The sequence below is a fragment of the Oryzias melastigma genome, linkage group LG11, assembly GCF_002922805.2.
Source record: "Oryzias melastigma strain HK-1 linkage group LG11, ASM292280v2, whole genome shotgun sequence".
Classification (NCBI taxonomy): Eukaryota; Metazoa; Chordata; class Actinopteri; order Beloniformes; family Adrianichthyidae; genus Oryzias; species Oryzias melastigma.
The window spans coordinates 24061710-24078376 of NC_050522.1; the positions used below are offsets into that span (position 1 = coordinate 24061710).

Here is a 16667-nt window from a genome sequence, read left to right on the forward strand (position 1 = left end):
AAAATTGTCCCAGTGGTCTTTTAATTATGATTATTCCATTTCTAGCCAACATATAAAAATCATGTTTCATTTTTTAAGGCATTTTTCCTGCAGCTCCTTAGAAATAAGATTCCAGGTTGTGGGCGGAGCTAGAAGTTAGCTCCGTTTATATCCCATCAGCCCTTTTTCTTTACACTCTCTAACGATTGTTTAGCTAATTTCTGAGCTTTCCTGCCGTACAGTTTTCAGTCAGATAGCAGCATAATGAGGAAAATTAAGGCGCTAACAGATCTATTTGTTTACTAGCTTCAGATTTAGACTTTGACGTACTCATTTCAGAATCTAGCATCTGGTTTCCCGATTTGAATTAAAAACACTCAAAATTGAAGTTTAATTGTAAATTACTATGAGAAAATGCTACAAAAACTTGTTAAAAACACAAAAAAGAGTGAGGCTTTCATATGTTTCAAATCAAATTGGCCCTTCAGGGCCACCGTACAGAACAGATTGGACTTACCAGAGACTGTGTTGTGGGAAAAGGCTGCAAGTCTTTTGGTTTGGGGAGTTTGGGGATCAGATCCTCTGGATTGACGTTGACCTGAACACAGACAGTCGGGTTGAGAGACGCTGCTTTCACCTGTCGGGCAGGTGTGGGTTAGACAGTTGGTTACCCTCATCTTCCTCTGCCGGGGACACAGGTAAAGGTCCAGGCAGCGCTCGAACTTCTCGTGGATGAACCGGGAATATGCCGGAACGTGACGCAGGCTGGAGAACTTCTTGGGAATGAACGGCAACTTCCTGTCTTCGGGATCTTGCTGCTCCCAAACCGCTTTCTGTGGAAAACTCAAACGCTCATTTACAGAGAAACTGTTTAAGATAAGACTTTAGTTTGGCTCTCACCTCCTCCTCTGTGAACAGGTACTCAGGTGGGGGGTTGTAGGACTCCTCGTGACCGGGGAGGGGCACTTTGGGGGCGGGCAGGTGCATCCTGTGCTTGGCCAGGATGGATGAATCCTCACTGGCCCACAGGTCATAGTAGCGGTCTTTGCTGTCGTCCTGCACTCGTCTTGGTTTGATCCAGCCCATTTTTATGGCGTGAACCAGTTTGGAAACCTTTAGACAACAAAACAGATAAACAATTAGGGGATAAAAACAAACCGGCTGTGTCTTTTCTGGCGTCATTACCTTCTCTTTTTCAATCAGGGATGGGATGAAGCTGCGTTTGTCTGCAGGTCTGTTGGTGACTGGATGAATCATCACGTCGCTGCTGAAGAACTCCACTGTCGGCTGAAGAAGACACAACTCATAGATGTGGTTTAAATCAGCTTAAAGTGAACAAAAACCAGAGGAGGGATGACATCATAGACAGAAATGATGTGACCATAACCTCTTTCTCCTGATGTCAATCGCGTCTGGCACTCAGAGCTCCGCCCCCACATTAGATTAAGATCAACTCAATAAAGTCTGAATTTCTGAAATTCCAAATTAGCCTATAAAAACTGAAAAAATCTTAACTTAGTCAAAGGAGCTAGCATGTAGTGGAAGTATTAGCTAGGCTTCAAAATCGCCTAAATCTGAACCCATCAACTCCCCAGGAAGCTTAAACAGAGAATCCCTTCTACAGAAGCACACTTGGATTTTTGTTTTCTAAATTTGTTCAACCAGGGGATAAACTGGAGGCTTAGAACCATTGAAATTGGAAAGTTTGTTTAAAATTTTGACAAAAATTTCAGTCGAGCGTAGCTAGTTTAGTTATCACCTTGTGGTTTGTTTGTTGTATACAGTTTTCCAGATAAATTACTGAAAATAAAAGCCAGAATAAGCCACCTGAACATACCTGATACTCATTAAAGTTGATGTCTCCAAACTGTCCTCGCTGTAATCTGTTCACCAGATCCACCTGCTCGTCTGACAGCACAATGTCTCTCCCCGTCTGCTTGTCGTGGACTGTTCTCCTGCACACAGAACCAGAACCGTTAACACTTCCTGTTTGAACCCAAGGAGGAAACTGAAATATCCCGGATGGATTACCAGTAATCAGGATTTTCCATTTTATCCAAGAACTCGTCCAGCTCGTCTTTGTTCCGGATCGGCTTGAAGATCTTCTTTCCATCCAGATCGTAGCCGATGTGAGGGAAGTCTTTGTACCATTCCATGGGAATGTTGCCCACCGTGTTCCGGATGTCCTGCACGAGAATCAGAACCGACACTGAAGGATAGAGATCCTCGACAAAAAAGAAAGGGACTATTCGGAGGTTATTTTCTAAATATGTGCGGCCAGTGACAAAGTTCTATTTTAACAACATTTAGCCTTGGACACACTTAAAATATGTGAAGAGAGCAGAATTTCCCTCTGTTTTTGAGCTGGTCGCTCGTAAATATATGTAAATAACATCATCCAAATAAAAAACAAAAACAATAAAAAAAAAAACACAATCACTTCAAAAAATACTTCAGGTAGTTTCCAGAACAAATACAGTAAAACATAAAAATATTAGATATTTAAACTAGGGCTGTCAACTTAAACAAATAAAAGAATTAATTATGTATTAACGCAAATTAATCAAAGAAAAAAGACCTTCGCTTTAACGCGGCGTTAAAACATTTCGTTGGGTATCATCCTGTTTATACCATGGTCACTTAAAAAACTTTACTTTATTCTTGCTATTTTTATAGTTTAGATCACTTTTTAACAAAAAGCAGACTACTTGACCCATGGTCTAGTGCTATATTGTGGCAAAACACTGATTAATCGAAACAAAAAAGTACGATTAATCAGATTTTTTTGTAATTGATTGGCAGCACTAATTTAAAATAAATGTTCTAAATGTGGAGTTTTGTGGGTGATTTCATATTGTGATTATTCACAGAAAAAAAGTAGTCGGCAAATACTGAGACAAATTTTTTTATAGCGATTGATTTTTTCTAGTTTGCAATTAATTTTTTTAATTGGTTCCCGGCCCATATTTAAACAAAAATAGACTGTGTAAAGTAAGGCAGCTGACAAGAACCGCACAAACTTTGTTCTAAAATAACCAATATAGCATTTATAAACATAAATAATTCAACAAATGGTGAACAAGTTCATTCTACCTCTTCATCGGAAGTGTCATGCTCGTATTCATCTTCTTTCTTCTCCTGTTTTCCTTCGGTTGTTCCTTTTTTGTTTTTGTTGTTTTTCACTTTTGTCTAAAAATGCAGCAAAAAACTCTTAAAAAAAACATCATTTCGAATTGCAAAGACTCAAAAGTAGCAAATCCTACCTGCTGATTCTGTTTATCGTGATCTTCATTTGATCCAGCATCATCTTCCTCCACATCACCTGACTCTTCCTCTTCATCCTCAGAGTCGCTCCCAGAATCCTCCAGTCCAGAATATTCACTGTCCTCACTGTCTGACAGGTCATCGTCTTCTTCATCTTTCTCAGCAGCTTTGTTGTTTAAATTAAAAAGCTAGAAACACAAAATCACAGCTTTTAGTTCAATACCCCCATAGAGGTGTTGCTTATATTAGCATTCACATCATATATAGTCCATTTCTACTCAGAAAATAAAGATTCATAATAAATAAAATGTTTTTTAAACTCATATTTGCCTGTGTATAAGCTAGTTGAATGATATTTATATTGCTACACAGATTTTTAACTAGTACGCACTGTCAACGTTTATTTAAAGGCTCCAGCATGTTTTGATTCTGCCTGTTAGCATGCTAGCGGCTAACAGGCAAGTCCTAGCTAGTTTAGGGTCTCTTTTCCCGCTTCTTTCCCCGCTACAGTCAGGCTGAGTGTCTCACTTCTTCTCGCTCTTCTTCCTCCACTTCTTTCGTCTTTCTCTTTGTTTTCTCTCTGACTTTCTTCATTGCGGACCGCTGCTCCATACTCTGCACGTTTTTCCTGCTCCTGCTTCACGGGACCCACGTGGAAAACCCCCGGGGTCAGAGGTTGAGCCTCGGGGGGGATAAACGAGAAAACACTTTGGGAGCTTCCGCCACCTATCGGTCGGATGTCTTCACTGCAGGTCCTGTTCAATTTTGTTTGTTTACATGCATCTCTCCATCATTGGATCGATCAATCCTTCAATTAAAAAAAAAAAAAAAAATTATTCTGTAACTAATTGTATTCATACTTATTTAGTACTGTTCAATTTTAGCTTAAACTATAACTTAGTCAATAGTATCAGAATGAATTCTGAAAATATTTACTTTGTGGATTTTCTTTTGCGTTGATTTGTTTGCGATAATATTCTCCTTAGTTCATATATTCGTCATATTTTCAAATGAAGATGTATTTTTTAATGTTAGAATAAAATCATTCGCTAAGGAAGGAAAATGAAAATAAAAATGAGATAAGAAAGTTTTACATTTTCCATTTTTATGATAGGTAAGGAAAACCCTTATATCTCCTGAGTATTTTCATATTTTTTGTACTTTTTAAAAAACTTTTTTGTTTAATATTCTCTAACAATCATATGCAATATAGATAATTTTGTCTCACTTTAAAACATTTTGTTCTTGTCTGTCTACTGATTAAAATTAAAGTTTTTTTTAAAAGTAAATTTAGTTATTTTATTTTCATCTGTGGTAAGTTTTTATGCTCTTTTTGTGCTTTTATGTTTCCAAATTGCAATGCCAAACATTTTTTTTACATGATAGTTACCTCCAACACATTTTTGAAGAAACCTAATATAGTCTAAAAAGAATAAAATATATCTTGCTTTGACATCAGATCTTTAATCCTTGAAATATTTTTGGTTGACTACTTAAATGTGTTTTTTAAAATCTAGGTCCATCACTACACCCAAGTTTCTGGCCTGGTTGGTAACCATTAATTACATAAATAAATAATATTAATAATGCAAAATAAGCCTCCAATTTTCAGATGATTAAAAAAATAACTTTATTGTTCAGACTGAAGGTTTTTATGGAAGTGATTTATTTGAAATATTATTACAATGATCCGTATTACTGGCTTTTGCATCACATTTGTTGCAAAAACTTGCATTATGTATTACGCAGTCGTGACGTAATCACCCTGCGACAACCCGAGAGCTGCGCAGTTGTTTGGTTTATCGGATTTGTTGGAATTTTCCACTACGGAGTTTGTTTAGAGGAGTTTAAGAAGCGATTTTTGAACAAAACCAGAACTTTAGAAGTTCCGATTCAGAACAAATAATTTCAATAACCTCTTTGGGTGGTTTTGTGGCAGTTTATTTGTTGCGTGCAGTCCTCGAGGATGGGGTTTACGGTGGACTAGCTGTTGTTAGCATCGTTAGCTCAGGTTAGCTAAAGAAGTCCAGTTGGGTGTTTTTTTACTACCGTCGTTACTATGGAATATATTGGAGGAGTTGGAGGAGGAGTGGTGGTGAGTGGAGGAAACGTCCCGGCTTTCCTAACGAAACTCTGGACTCTGGTGGAGGACCCCGAGACCGACCATCTCATCTGCTGGAGCCTGGTAATCACTTTAGCCGAGCCTAGCTTAGCATAGCCTAGCATGCCCGGAGCGCACGTAGTCGTTCATACAGTTGACTCAAGAAACACAGCCTTACCCTGGAGCTTCAATTAAAGTCTCCTTATGTTTTTTAAGATACATAATTACAACTAACAATAAATTATACATCCACGTAGTTTATTATGTAATATACGATTATGGTTTAAACAAACCTTATTAATAACACAGTTTGGACAATTACATTAAAACCAAAACAACTCAAGTGGGTTACAATATATCAGTGGACTCCAAAAAAAAAAAAAAAAAAGCATAAATTACAACTACAATAACTTTATTTTGAGCTTTTACCCCTTACTTAATTACCTCAAACTTCAAGTGTACGTTGAGGTTATTAAAAAAGCATCTAAAAGCATCTAAGCATCTAAAAGCATTTAAAATTTGACCAATTGGCTCATTTGTACATATACCACTAATAGTGTAGGGAGAACGGACAGTTTGAACATTAATTTCACTGTGAAACAGTTCTTCGTTTACATTTGTAACAAGTTATTTTATGACTTACTTTCAGTTTAATAATGCTAGTGTGAATGCTGTAAGCTGAATTTGGTCACTGAAGATGCTAGTGCTGATAGCTGAAGACGCTGAAATTGATAGCTAAAAACACTGAAGCTGATAGCTGAAAACACTGAAGCTGATAGCTGAAGATACTGAAATTGATAGCTGAAAACACTGAAGCTGATAGTTGAAGATCCTGAAATTGATAGCTGAAAACACTGAAGCTGATAGCTGAAAGCCAGGTAAAATATTTGCTAAATGCCAAATTGGCCTAAAAAAAAAAAAAAAAAACTTACATTAGCCAAAAACAGCTAGTATGTAGCTGAAAAATAGCTAAACTTCAAAATATCCTTAAAAAATGAAAAAAAGAGCCTAAATTAGTCAATACAGTTGACATGTAAATATTAGCCTAACTTTAAGACACCCGAGAACATTTTAAAAAGAAATGCCCAAATTAGCCAAAACAGCTAGCATGTAGCTGAAATATTAGCTAAACTCCAAAATAGCTTAAAAAATCTTAGTAAATGCCAAAATAGTCCAAAAAGCTAGCAGAATACCAATTTTTTAAACTTTAAAGCTGTAACTTTTTAACATAATTATGAATAATAAAAATGCAGGAATATTATTCCAGAATAAATCAACTTAAACCTTAAATAACTTTCAATATTTTACTCTCCATAAATATATATTTTGTCAAAATTATACAAGTTAGACATGAGAGCAAGATAACATCGGGCCATTTATACAAATAAAATAAGCATCAGGGTTTCCTTTAGTGTCCACAAGTGCTTGATTATTTCAGTCTTCTTTGCAGCCTTTTTATAGTAGCGGGTGATTTTAACATCTTAAGTTGCTTTAAACACTCCTGTGCCGCCTGCTTTCAGCTCTACTTCTGTAGTTCTAATTCCTCCAAAACTGATTTGGGATTTTGAATGAATTTATGGCACTAAAATGATGCAAATAAAGTTTATTCAAACACAAGGTAGATTCACAGTAAGTGAGACATAGTAGTACTATGCAGTACTATGCATAGAAAGTAACCCCATTCACAATGATCACACACTTAAAACAGTAGAGAAATAAGAGTATTACAGTAACTAGCCTTCTCCTAATGGAGCTAAAGACTTAAGACACCCTCAAGCACTATGTACCACTTTAGAATTACTGAAATAGCCGCCTCCTTGGAAACAAAATAATGTATTTTTATCAATCATAGCCACAAGGATTTAAAAGCCCACTCAGATCATCTTTTGATTTTTGATTTTAGCTATCACAGAGGTTTTTAAATCATAATTATGCAGTTTTGGTTCAAAATTTTAAAACAGTATCATTTCTCTAGGACATAGTTTCTGCAGAGCGGCAGGAGTTTGTTAGATATTCACCTCCGTGTTGTGAGCGGGTCTTTTAGTGTAGAGCACATGTATCAAAGTCAAGGCCCGGGGGCCGGATTCGGCCCTCAGGGAAGTTCAATCTGGCTCCCTCCGGATCATTTTATGTTATTGTTATCAATGACCCGATGTTATCTTGTGCTTATTTCTAACTTGTATAATTTTGACAAAATATATTTTTATGGAGAGTAAGATGTTGAAATTTATTTAAGATTTAAATTGATTTATTCTGGATTTTTTTTTTTTTTTTTACTTATAATTACGTTAAAAAGTTGCAGTTTTAACGTTTTAAAAGGTATAACGTTTTTAGGCTAATACTTTACTCAGATTTTTTGGGCTATTTTGAGTTCAGCCAATGTTTCAGCTACATGCGAGCTAATTTAGGCTTTTCTTTTAATTTGTTTTAGGCTGTTTTGGAGATAGGCTAATATTTACACGCTGACTGTTTTGGCTAATTTAGTTTTTTTTCCATTTTTTAGGAAAAAAATAAAAATGTAGCTATATTTTCAGCTACATGCTAGCTGTTTTGGCCATTCTAAGTTTTTCTATTTAGTTTTTTAGGCTAATTTGGCTTTTAGGTTAATATTTTAGCTAACTATCATCAGCGTCAGCGTTTTCAATTATTAACTTCAGCATTTTTAGCTATCAATTTCAGCATCTTCAGCTATCAACATCTTTACCAGCCAAGTTTAGCTTACAGCATTCACACTAGCATTATCACAGGTAATGCTATATTTCTAATTCATAATTATGTTAAAAAGTTGTGTTTTTAAAGTTTTAAAAATGTCGATTTATTTGAACAGTTTTTGTCGTCTGGTCTCGATCCACAACGATTTAAAATACTCAGAAATGCAATTAATTTAAAGTCTTATTTTCTTTATATACCCACTGAAAGATGCCACAAGAACACATTCAAAAACGTGATTTTCATCACAGCGGGTCTTTAAATCTGTCAGGGATTTTTCTGTGCAGAGTTTAGCTTCCCAGAAACCTGAGCCTCAGTGGCCAGTTTGACTCCACATGAGTGTGGTGAATTGATCTGCTGTCAACAGCAGCTCCACTTTTACTCCACCACGCTTAGCTTACCATACTTGGACTCACTGACTGTAGACAAAAACCACGTGGCAAAAAAATATTTTAAATCTGGTTATTTAGAGAAGAAATTATATCAGTGGCATTTGAATATTTAACCAGGTGCAAACTCGCTTATTTAAGAACCTTTAAAATAATTTATTATTGTTGTTATTGTGTCAGAATGGAACCAGCTTCCACGTGTTTGATCAGGGCCGATTCTCTAAAGAAGTTCTGCCGAAGTTCTTCAAGCACAACAACATGGCCAGCTTCATCCGGCAGCTCAACATGTGTGAGTATCAGCCGCTGACGAGTGTCAATCAGCACAGAAATGTGAGAAACTCCCGGCATTAGAGTTTTTTTATATTCTGTTTGTGCTCAGATGGTTTCCGTAAGGTTGTGCACATCGAGCAGGGCGGTTTGGTGAAACCAGAAAAAGACGACACAGAGTTCCAGCATCCGTTCTTCATCAGAGGACAAGAACACCTTCTGGAAAACATCAAACGGAAAGTCACCAATGTACGTACCTGCAGAAACACCCACATATATATATATATATATATATATATATATATATATATATATATATATATATATATATTGGATAGAAATGTGAAAATAATGAGGAGGATTTATAAACTTAGTGAAAACTGTATTATTGAAGATTTCTTGGTGACATTCCTCTCTTTTTTACCTGACTCTTGCAGGTCTCGTCGGTCCGTCATGACGATGTAAAAATCTGTGCTGATGAAGTGAGCAAAATCCTGACCGACGTCCAGAATATGAAAGGAAAACAAGAAACCATCGACTCCAGGATTGTCGCCATGAAACAGTAAGAAACAAAAACAAAAACTCACGTTTCTTAGTAAGGAATAGCATGCAGCTGAAATATTAGCTAAACTCCAAAATCACCTAGAAAAACAGAAAAAATCCCAAATTAGCCAAAATAGCTAGCAAGTAGCTAAAATATTAGCCAAACTACAAGTTTACCTACAAAACGGAAAAAAACCTTAGTTAGCCAAAACAGCTAGCATGCTGCTGAAATATTAGCTAAACTCCAGAATTGTCTAGAAAACTAAAAAAATCCCAAATTAGCCAAAACAGCTAGCATGTAGCTAAAACATTAGCTAAACTCCAAATTATCCTAAGTGTGACAGGCCCAGGAGAAATATAGAAATCTCTATTTAAAAAAATAAATAAATAGATTTGAATAGTAAACTAAAAACTGACATATTTATGCAAATGTTTTAAAATAAACTGTTTCCGTTAATATTACAATTATTTCTTTTTTGGATTCTTCTTGGACTCTTTAAAGACCCACTCCTATTAAAATTGTGTTTTAGCATGCTCTTGTGAATTTTACTGATAATGGACATATATAAATGAAATTAGGCTCAAAATTCTGTTTTTAAGTATTTCTTTATTTAAAAATGCAGTTAAATAAAGAGTGTAGAAAATACACTGGGCGGAGCCACAAGCTCCCTGCTCCGCCCCATTCTGATGCAGACAAATAGATCCTTGAACGTCTTTGTTCTCCTCGTCTGAGCTGGAATCTGGATCCAAACTATACAAATGGATAGCCACGAAATAGCTCGCCATTTTTGTTGCACCGTTAATGTTAGATGTGAGGCGCTGTAAGCTTGCAGAAGAGCGTGTAAACTTAGTCGACAGGTTTTTCGTCTTGGGCTAAAACGGCAAAATCATGGCCAAAAGACCGATGGGAAGGATTAGAAAATAGATCAAAGGATGATGTGAGCGCGACTCTAAAGGTGAGATGTTGTGTTTTTTTTGACCGTCTTGTTTCTGTGTTTCAGTGAGAACGAGGCTCTGTGGAGGGAAGTGGCCAGTCTCAGACAGAAACACGCTCAGCAGCAGAAAGTTGTTAACAAGGTACAAACATGGAAGAAAAAATCAATGAGTAGAGGTGGCATGTACGATAAGTGTTGTGGAGCAAATGTCTCAGAACAGAAAATGTGTTGACGCTGTGTTAAAATTCCAGTAGAGTATCTTTACGTGCACTTTTATACAAACTTATGGAAGCCATGTTTTTGATCGTAAATGTCCTCCATGTGTTTTTGTTTGATTAGACTTAGTTTATTGACGGCAGAAAATCCAGAAATGTTGTCATTCCATGAGGTTTTCAAGACACAACTCAATGCTAACGTGTTAGCATTCACTTTGCTACGTCGGAAGCTGATGCTTTTTTTTGTCTTTGTCTCTGCAGTTGATCCAGTTTCTGGTGTCTCTTGTCCAGACCAACAGGATCATGGGAGTCAAGAGAAAAATGTAAGTTTAGAACTGAAATTGACTGTACATGAGAACTGGACCGATTGAGTGTGACGTAATTTAATGAAAAATGGTTTCAGCAAAATTAAGTCCTTTTTTTGTAATACGGAGTCAGACATCGTCAGTAATGGTACGATTACAAATACAGCGGTCACTGCTACCAGATTTTATTTTGAAAATTGTTGGCTGCACTCGCTAGCTCTGCCAGACCTTTTTTTTCGGCTTTAGCTAGCTCTGCCGGACCTTTAGGGGTGCATGCTAACTCAGCCGGACCTTTAGGGGTGCATGCTAACTCAGCCGGACCTTTAGGGGTGCATGCTAGCTCTGCCGGACCTTTGGCGGCACTAACTAGCTCTGCCGGACCTTTGGTAGCAGCGGTCGCTAGCTCTCCAACGGGACGCTGGATATCGTAGTGTAACTGATTGTTCCACCTTTATCGGCTCTGGGACAGGCTGCCGACCTGTCCCAGGTGTATCACACCTTCGCCCAACAGTAGCCAGGACAGTCTCTGGCGAACCTACGGTCCTAACGGGTGAAGAAAATGGATCGAAATTTAGAACAAAAATCCTCCCATCAAGCGGCCATATTGGATTTTTTTTTTTCAACCTGCTGATTGAGTCACTGAAAACGTCACACACCCAAAGCTGAGTACCTGATTGGTCGATGTGTCAACCTCGCCTCGCCTGCTGCCCAAATCGCGCCGCGCCTGACTTAAGATAGCGTCTGTACATTAATTTAACTTGGATTGCGTCCGGTGTGAACACTCCATTATACCTGTTTATTTCTCGGTTGATTTTGGCTTCCTGGAGCCAGAAGGTACTTCCTGTTTGGAATGCAAGGGGGGAGGGTCACTCAGTCCAGTTCTCATATACAGTCAATGAATAGGAGTTGATGTATTTTAAGTTATTGAGCAACAAAACCATTAATTAGTTTCAAAAGAAAGATGGATTTTGTTAAAAAAACATTTTTAGTCTGAACAGGTTTTGCATTTTCATTTTATTCACTCACCTTTTCTGCTTCCTCTCTTTAGTCCTCTGATGCTCAACGACTCCAGCTCCACTCACTCCATGCCGAAGTACAGCCGTCCATTCGTGCAGGTAACACACCCTCAGAATCAGGAGGTCAGAGTCTGTGAGGTCACATCAGGACGTGGGGTCATTAGAGGTCACCTTTAGTTATGATTTAGTTGAAAACAATGTTGTTGGTTTAGGCTTTTTCAAAGTGTATTTACTTCAGCTGGTAAACTTCTTAAGGTTTCTGATGTGAAGACAGGAGGTGATCTGCTGAGTGAGTCTCATTAACCTCCATCTTTTTCCTCCTCAGGCGGCAGCTAATCCCTTCTCAGCCGACTCCGCTCTGAGTTCTGGACCAATCATCTCAGACATAACCGAGCTGGCCACCTCTGCCTCAGACGACGTCGTCAGTGAGTGGATTGACCCAAAGTAAGCACCCACAGATCCTCCTCCCGTCAGTGAGCCGTCAGTGAGCGTCTCTAATCCCAGCTGCTGCTCTGCTTTCAGGGAGAACGAGTCGGTGAACATCAAAGAGGAGCCGTCCAGCCCGGAAGTGGAGGAAATGCCGATCATTGAGGAGGAACCGGTGCAAGTGGAGACCCCCTTTTCCCCCACCACCTTCATCAACTCCATACTTCAGGAAGAAGCACCGCCAGCAGCAGTTACCGCCCCCTCCCCACCAGGCAAGCAGCAGACTTTGTGTCCAGAGTGGACCAGCAGGGTCTTAAAAAGTCTGAAGATTTAGAAATAAGGCCTCAATCCTCTAACACCCGAGGCGTCGTCGGTGACGCTTAAACACAAAATCTTTAACTTACTGTAACTTTTGAACCGTTAACACGATAATTCCAGCAGATTCTGAAGGAGAAAAGCGGCTCGTTGAGGAAATGAACACAGGAGCTCCGGTGTTAAAGGGTTTAAAGCTTTTAAAAAGTCTTAAGTTTTGATGTCTGTCTTAAAATGAATGCATTTTCAAAAATTTCCGCATGAATTTTTAAAGCTTTAGACCACGTGTCAAAGTCAAGGCCCGGGGGCCGGATGCGGCCCTCCAAATCATTTTATTTTATTGTTATTAATGACCTGATGTTATCTTGCACTCATTTCTAACTTGGATAATTTTGACAAAATATATTTTTATGGAGAGTAAAATATTAAAAGTTATTGAAGGTTTAAGTTGATTTATTCTGGAATAATATTCCTGTCTTTTTATTATTCAGAATTATGATAAAAAGTTACGGTTTTAAAGTTTTAAAAGCTAGCATTCTGCTAGCTTTTAAAACTAATTCAGCATTTACTAAGATTTTTTACTCTATTATATAGTTATCTTTCAGCTACATGCTAGCTGTTTTGGCTAACTAAGACTTTATTGAGTTTTTTAGGTTGTTTGTGAGTGTATCTAATATTTCAGCTACATGCTAGCTTATTGTCTAATTGAGGCTTGTTTGAGTTTAGCTAATATTTCAGCTACATGCTAGCTTATTGTCTAATTTAGGCTTGTTTGAGTTTAGCTAATATTTTAGCTACATGCTAGCTTATTGTCTAATTAATGCTTGTTTGAGTTTAGCTAATATTTTAGCTACATGCTAGCTTATTGTCTAATTGAGGCTTGTTTGAGTTTAGCTAATATTTTAGCTACATGCTAGCTTATTGTCTAATTAAGGCTTGTTTGAGTTTAGTTAATTTTTCAGCTCCATGCTAACTGTTTTGGCAAAAATTTTCAAAATATGTTTTCAGTTACAATATCTTTTTTTTTAAGTTTTCAGTCTGTTTTTTCGTTCACTTTAAGCTGATCCTGACTCCATATTAGTGAATGAACGCAGCACTTCTTCCTCCGTCTTTCATCTGTTGTGCGTTCGCAGACTCAGCAAGTGTGTGAGCAATTAAAAATAAACGCACATTAAAAATAAAAGCTGCAGACGTTATAAACACCACTCAAAAGTTCATTGGACGTACTGCGGAGAGCCGCAATCATAATCTACGTACAAACTACAATTGGTATTTACAATAGATAATCACATTGTTGTTGGATTTTCATACATATTTTTGCTCAAACTGACCTTCTTCTCGCAGCCGTATCTGTTGTCGTGACAAGCCCCGCCCCCACCGAGTCTGTCCAGCCCACCCCGACCAGCCAGCCGTCTGCCCCCGTCACTCCCCAAAGCGCCGCTTGCAGCCCGGCCACACCCCACCAGAAATGTCAGACGATCGCCTGCATCGGCAGGTAAGTTTCCCGTCGGGCTCAAAGCAAGACGCTACACGCTCCTGCAGCTGATTCCTGAGCAATAACCTCACAGCAGCAGCAGCAGCAGCTCTGACCCAAGAATCAACGTAAAAACACAAAATCTGCCTCCTGCCTCCATTACTTCAATGTTTTTCTGCTCTAGAAATCCCACATTTTTAGTCTGTATTCTTGACAAATTGCTGTGTGAGGATTTAGTGTTTGTCCAGCTCATCAGTGTAATGCAACGATGTTTGTGCTTCCCTCAGATTCCTCCCTCCCCCTGCAGGTGGACATCCACCTGAACTTTGGCGCATCGTACCGACACAACCTGACAAGTGAATCTCTAAATGATTATCACAGACTGTGTTTAAAAGAGGAGAGTGGCACCTGGGACTACAAAACGGAGCCGAGGCTGCAGTCTCTGCGGTTCTGGGTCGCTGGTGCCTCCAATTTATATACATGCAGACGGAAAATATTTTATTTTATAATGAACTCTCCCCACACAATTACATCCTAGAAAACAATATTTGTTTTGGCTAAAAACTGAACAATCATAAATAAAAGTCCATTGGAAATGTTTTTAAAATAGATAAAAAGACAAAAAAATGTATTTTCTAATGAACTCTCGTCGCTCTGCAGAAACTATGTCCTAGAAAACAGTCGTTTTTTTTTTTATGTCGGCTAATAATGGTATAATCATAATTAAAAGGCCACTGGGAAGGCTTTTAAAATAGATGAAAAGACTAAATTTAATTTTATTTTCTAATGATCTCTCCCCGCTCTGCAGAAACTATGTCCTAGACAAGAAAATTTTTTTTAAAATTTTGGCTAAAAATGGTACAGTCGTAAATGAAAGTACACTAGGAACACTTAAAATAAATGAAAAGACAAAAATATCTTATTTTCGAATGAACTCTCGCTGCTCTGCAGAAACTATGTCCTATAAAACAATATATTTTTTTTTTTCGTTTTTGCTGAACATGGCATCATCATAATTAAAAGGCCACTGGGAACGCTTTTCATATAGATAAAAAGACAAAAAATATCTTATTTTCGAATGAACTCTTGCCGCTCTGCAGAAACTATGTCTTAAAAAATAATATTCTTTAAATTTTTCATAAAAATGTTGTAATCATAATTAAAAGGCCAATGGGAAAGCTTTTAAAATAGATTGAAAGACAAAAAAACATCTTATTTTCTAATGAACTCTCGCCGCTCTGCAGAAACTATGTCATAGAAGAAAATAGTTTTATTTTTTTTAACATTCTGGCTAAAAATGGTATAATTAAAAGGCCACTGGGAATGGATTTAAAATAGAGGATAAGGAAAAAAAACTTATTTTCTAACTAATTCTCGCTGCTCTGCAGAAACTATGTCCTAGAAAACTATTATTTTTTTGGGGGTTAAACATAATCATAATTTAAAGGACACTGGGAATGCTTTTAAGATGGATAAAAAGATGATCAAATTGATTCTTTAGAAGTTATAGAATTGAGTTGGGTGTCATCAGCATAGAGTCGAACTTTCTTTGATCTCAGAAGAACGAGGTCATCCAGGAGGAAACCGAGTCAAAGACTCTAGAGAAATGGTGTGGTTTGGAGTCTTTGGGGTGTTGCATTCTGGGTAAGGGCTGCCTTGTGAATAACCAACTATTCCTTTAGTGATACTGAGACTATTCACATACTTTCACTATGATTCACTTCCTTATTGTTCCTAGAAGCCGATAAATTCCAAACAACAGAAAGTCGTGATTTGGCGTTGAAACGGGTCGCAGCAGCTTCACGCTTTCTTTTGGATACAGTCTCTGATGGTTAAAATCAACTGAAATGGGGGTCTGTTAATATCATTGGTGGGATTTTACTTTTTTCTTTTTCTCATCATGTGAGAGATCAGACCAGACTTTGTGCATTTCCATCCCACGTTCAGATCTGATGTTTGATGTTTGAGTGTCTGCTGTTCCTTTGCTTTTTCTTTATTTGTCAAAACCAAAAATATCTATGCGGATTTGGGCAGCTTTAGGAGACACATTTCTGGTTTGAATCAATGTTGACGAAAAGAAAAATGTGGAATAACACCAGACTGACTCGGGAAGCTAACGCTGATCTCCTCCCGTCTGTCTGTGTCTGTCTCAGGTCTGAACTTTCTGATCACGTCGACAACATTGACACCAGCTTGGACAACCTTCAGACCATCTTAAACTCTCAGACCTTCACCTTCGACACCACTCCGCTCATGGAGGTCAGTATGGCCGTCCCATAAGCAAATTTTGTTTTCTTTAAAAAAAACAAACAAAAAAAAACAGCCCAGTACTGGGCAGTTCAGTTTAAATATTCAGTTATTTTCTCTTTTTTTGTGTTGTATTAAAAGGGAAAAAAGTATTTACTGTCGTTTGAGACAAGAACGTATTCATTTAATTTTTGTTAAAATACAAAATCACTCCTTAAAATCCACAATAAGATTTTCTTTTGAAGCAAATTCTTGTATTTTTTTTCCGGGTAAAAATTAATGATATTGAGAAAAAAAATCAATTTGGCGATATATATCGCGATACTTCATCTGGCGATATTTTTATCAATTTGTATCAAAATCAGACAATCTTTAGGAACGATGAGTTTCTCCTTACCGGGAAGGAGGGTCTAAGGACAACCTTCTGCTTCTGTAAAATTACGGCATGAATCCCAATGAGGCAATTTTTTTTGTAATATTGGGCT

The 16667-nt window shown here is 37.6% G+C and overlaps 2 protein-coding genes across 3 annotated transcripts in view; one reads left to right on the top strand and one right to left on the bottom strand.

Moving 5' to 3' along the window:
• Nucleotides 1-3968, bottom strand: part of bop1 (BOP1 ribosomal biogenesis factor) — an 8073-nt gene extending 4105 nt beyond the window's left edge. The window contains exons 1-9 of the mRNA XM_024298568.2: nt 3772-3968; nt 3243-3431; nt 3073-3168; nt 2011-2165; nt 1817-1934; nt 1165-1266; nt 880-1092; nt 651-812; nt 497-577 (exon numbers count right to left, since the gene is read on the bottom strand). Of these exons, the coding sequence (XP_024154336.1) occupies nt 497-577; nt 651-812; nt 880-1092; nt 1165-1266; nt 1817-1934; nt 2011-2165; nt 3073-3168; nt 3243-3431; nt 3772-3855 (1200 nt within the window). The 5' untranslated portion in view covers nt 3856-3968. The remainder of the gene's footprint in view (nt 1-496; nt 578-650; nt 813-879; nt 1093-1164; nt 1267-1816; nt 1935-2010; nt 2166-3072; nt 3169-3242; nt 3432-3771) is intronic.
• Nucleotides 3969-4995: 1027 nt separating this feature from the next.
• Nucleotides 4996-16667, top strand: part of hsf1 (heat shock transcription factor 1) — a 16377-nt gene continuing 4705 nt past the window's right edge. The window contains exons 1-12 of one of the 2 annotated variants that reach the window (XM_024298405.2): nt 4997-5428; nt 8623-8731; nt 8822-8958; nt 9147-9271; nt 10254-10329; nt 10664-10725; nt 11756-11822; nt 12049-12167; nt 12246-12421; nt 13806-13956; nt 14223-14291; nt 16089-16194. In XM_024298405.2, the coding sequence (XP_024154173.1) occupies nt 5303-5428; nt 8623-8731; nt 8822-8958; nt 9147-9271; nt 10254-10329; nt 10664-10725; nt 11756-11822; nt 12049-12167; nt 12246-12421; nt 13806-13956; nt 14223-14291; nt 16089-16194 (1323 nt within the window). In that variant the 5' untranslated portion in view covers nt 4997-5302. Of the gene's footprint in view, nt 5429-8622; nt 8732-8821; nt 8959-9146; nt 9272-10253; nt 10330-10663; nt 10726-11755; nt 11823-12048; nt 12168-12245; nt 12422-13805; nt 13957-14222; nt 14292-16088; nt 16195-16667 lie in introns of both variants that reach the window. The other variant, XM_024298406.2, reaches the window with a different exon arrangement.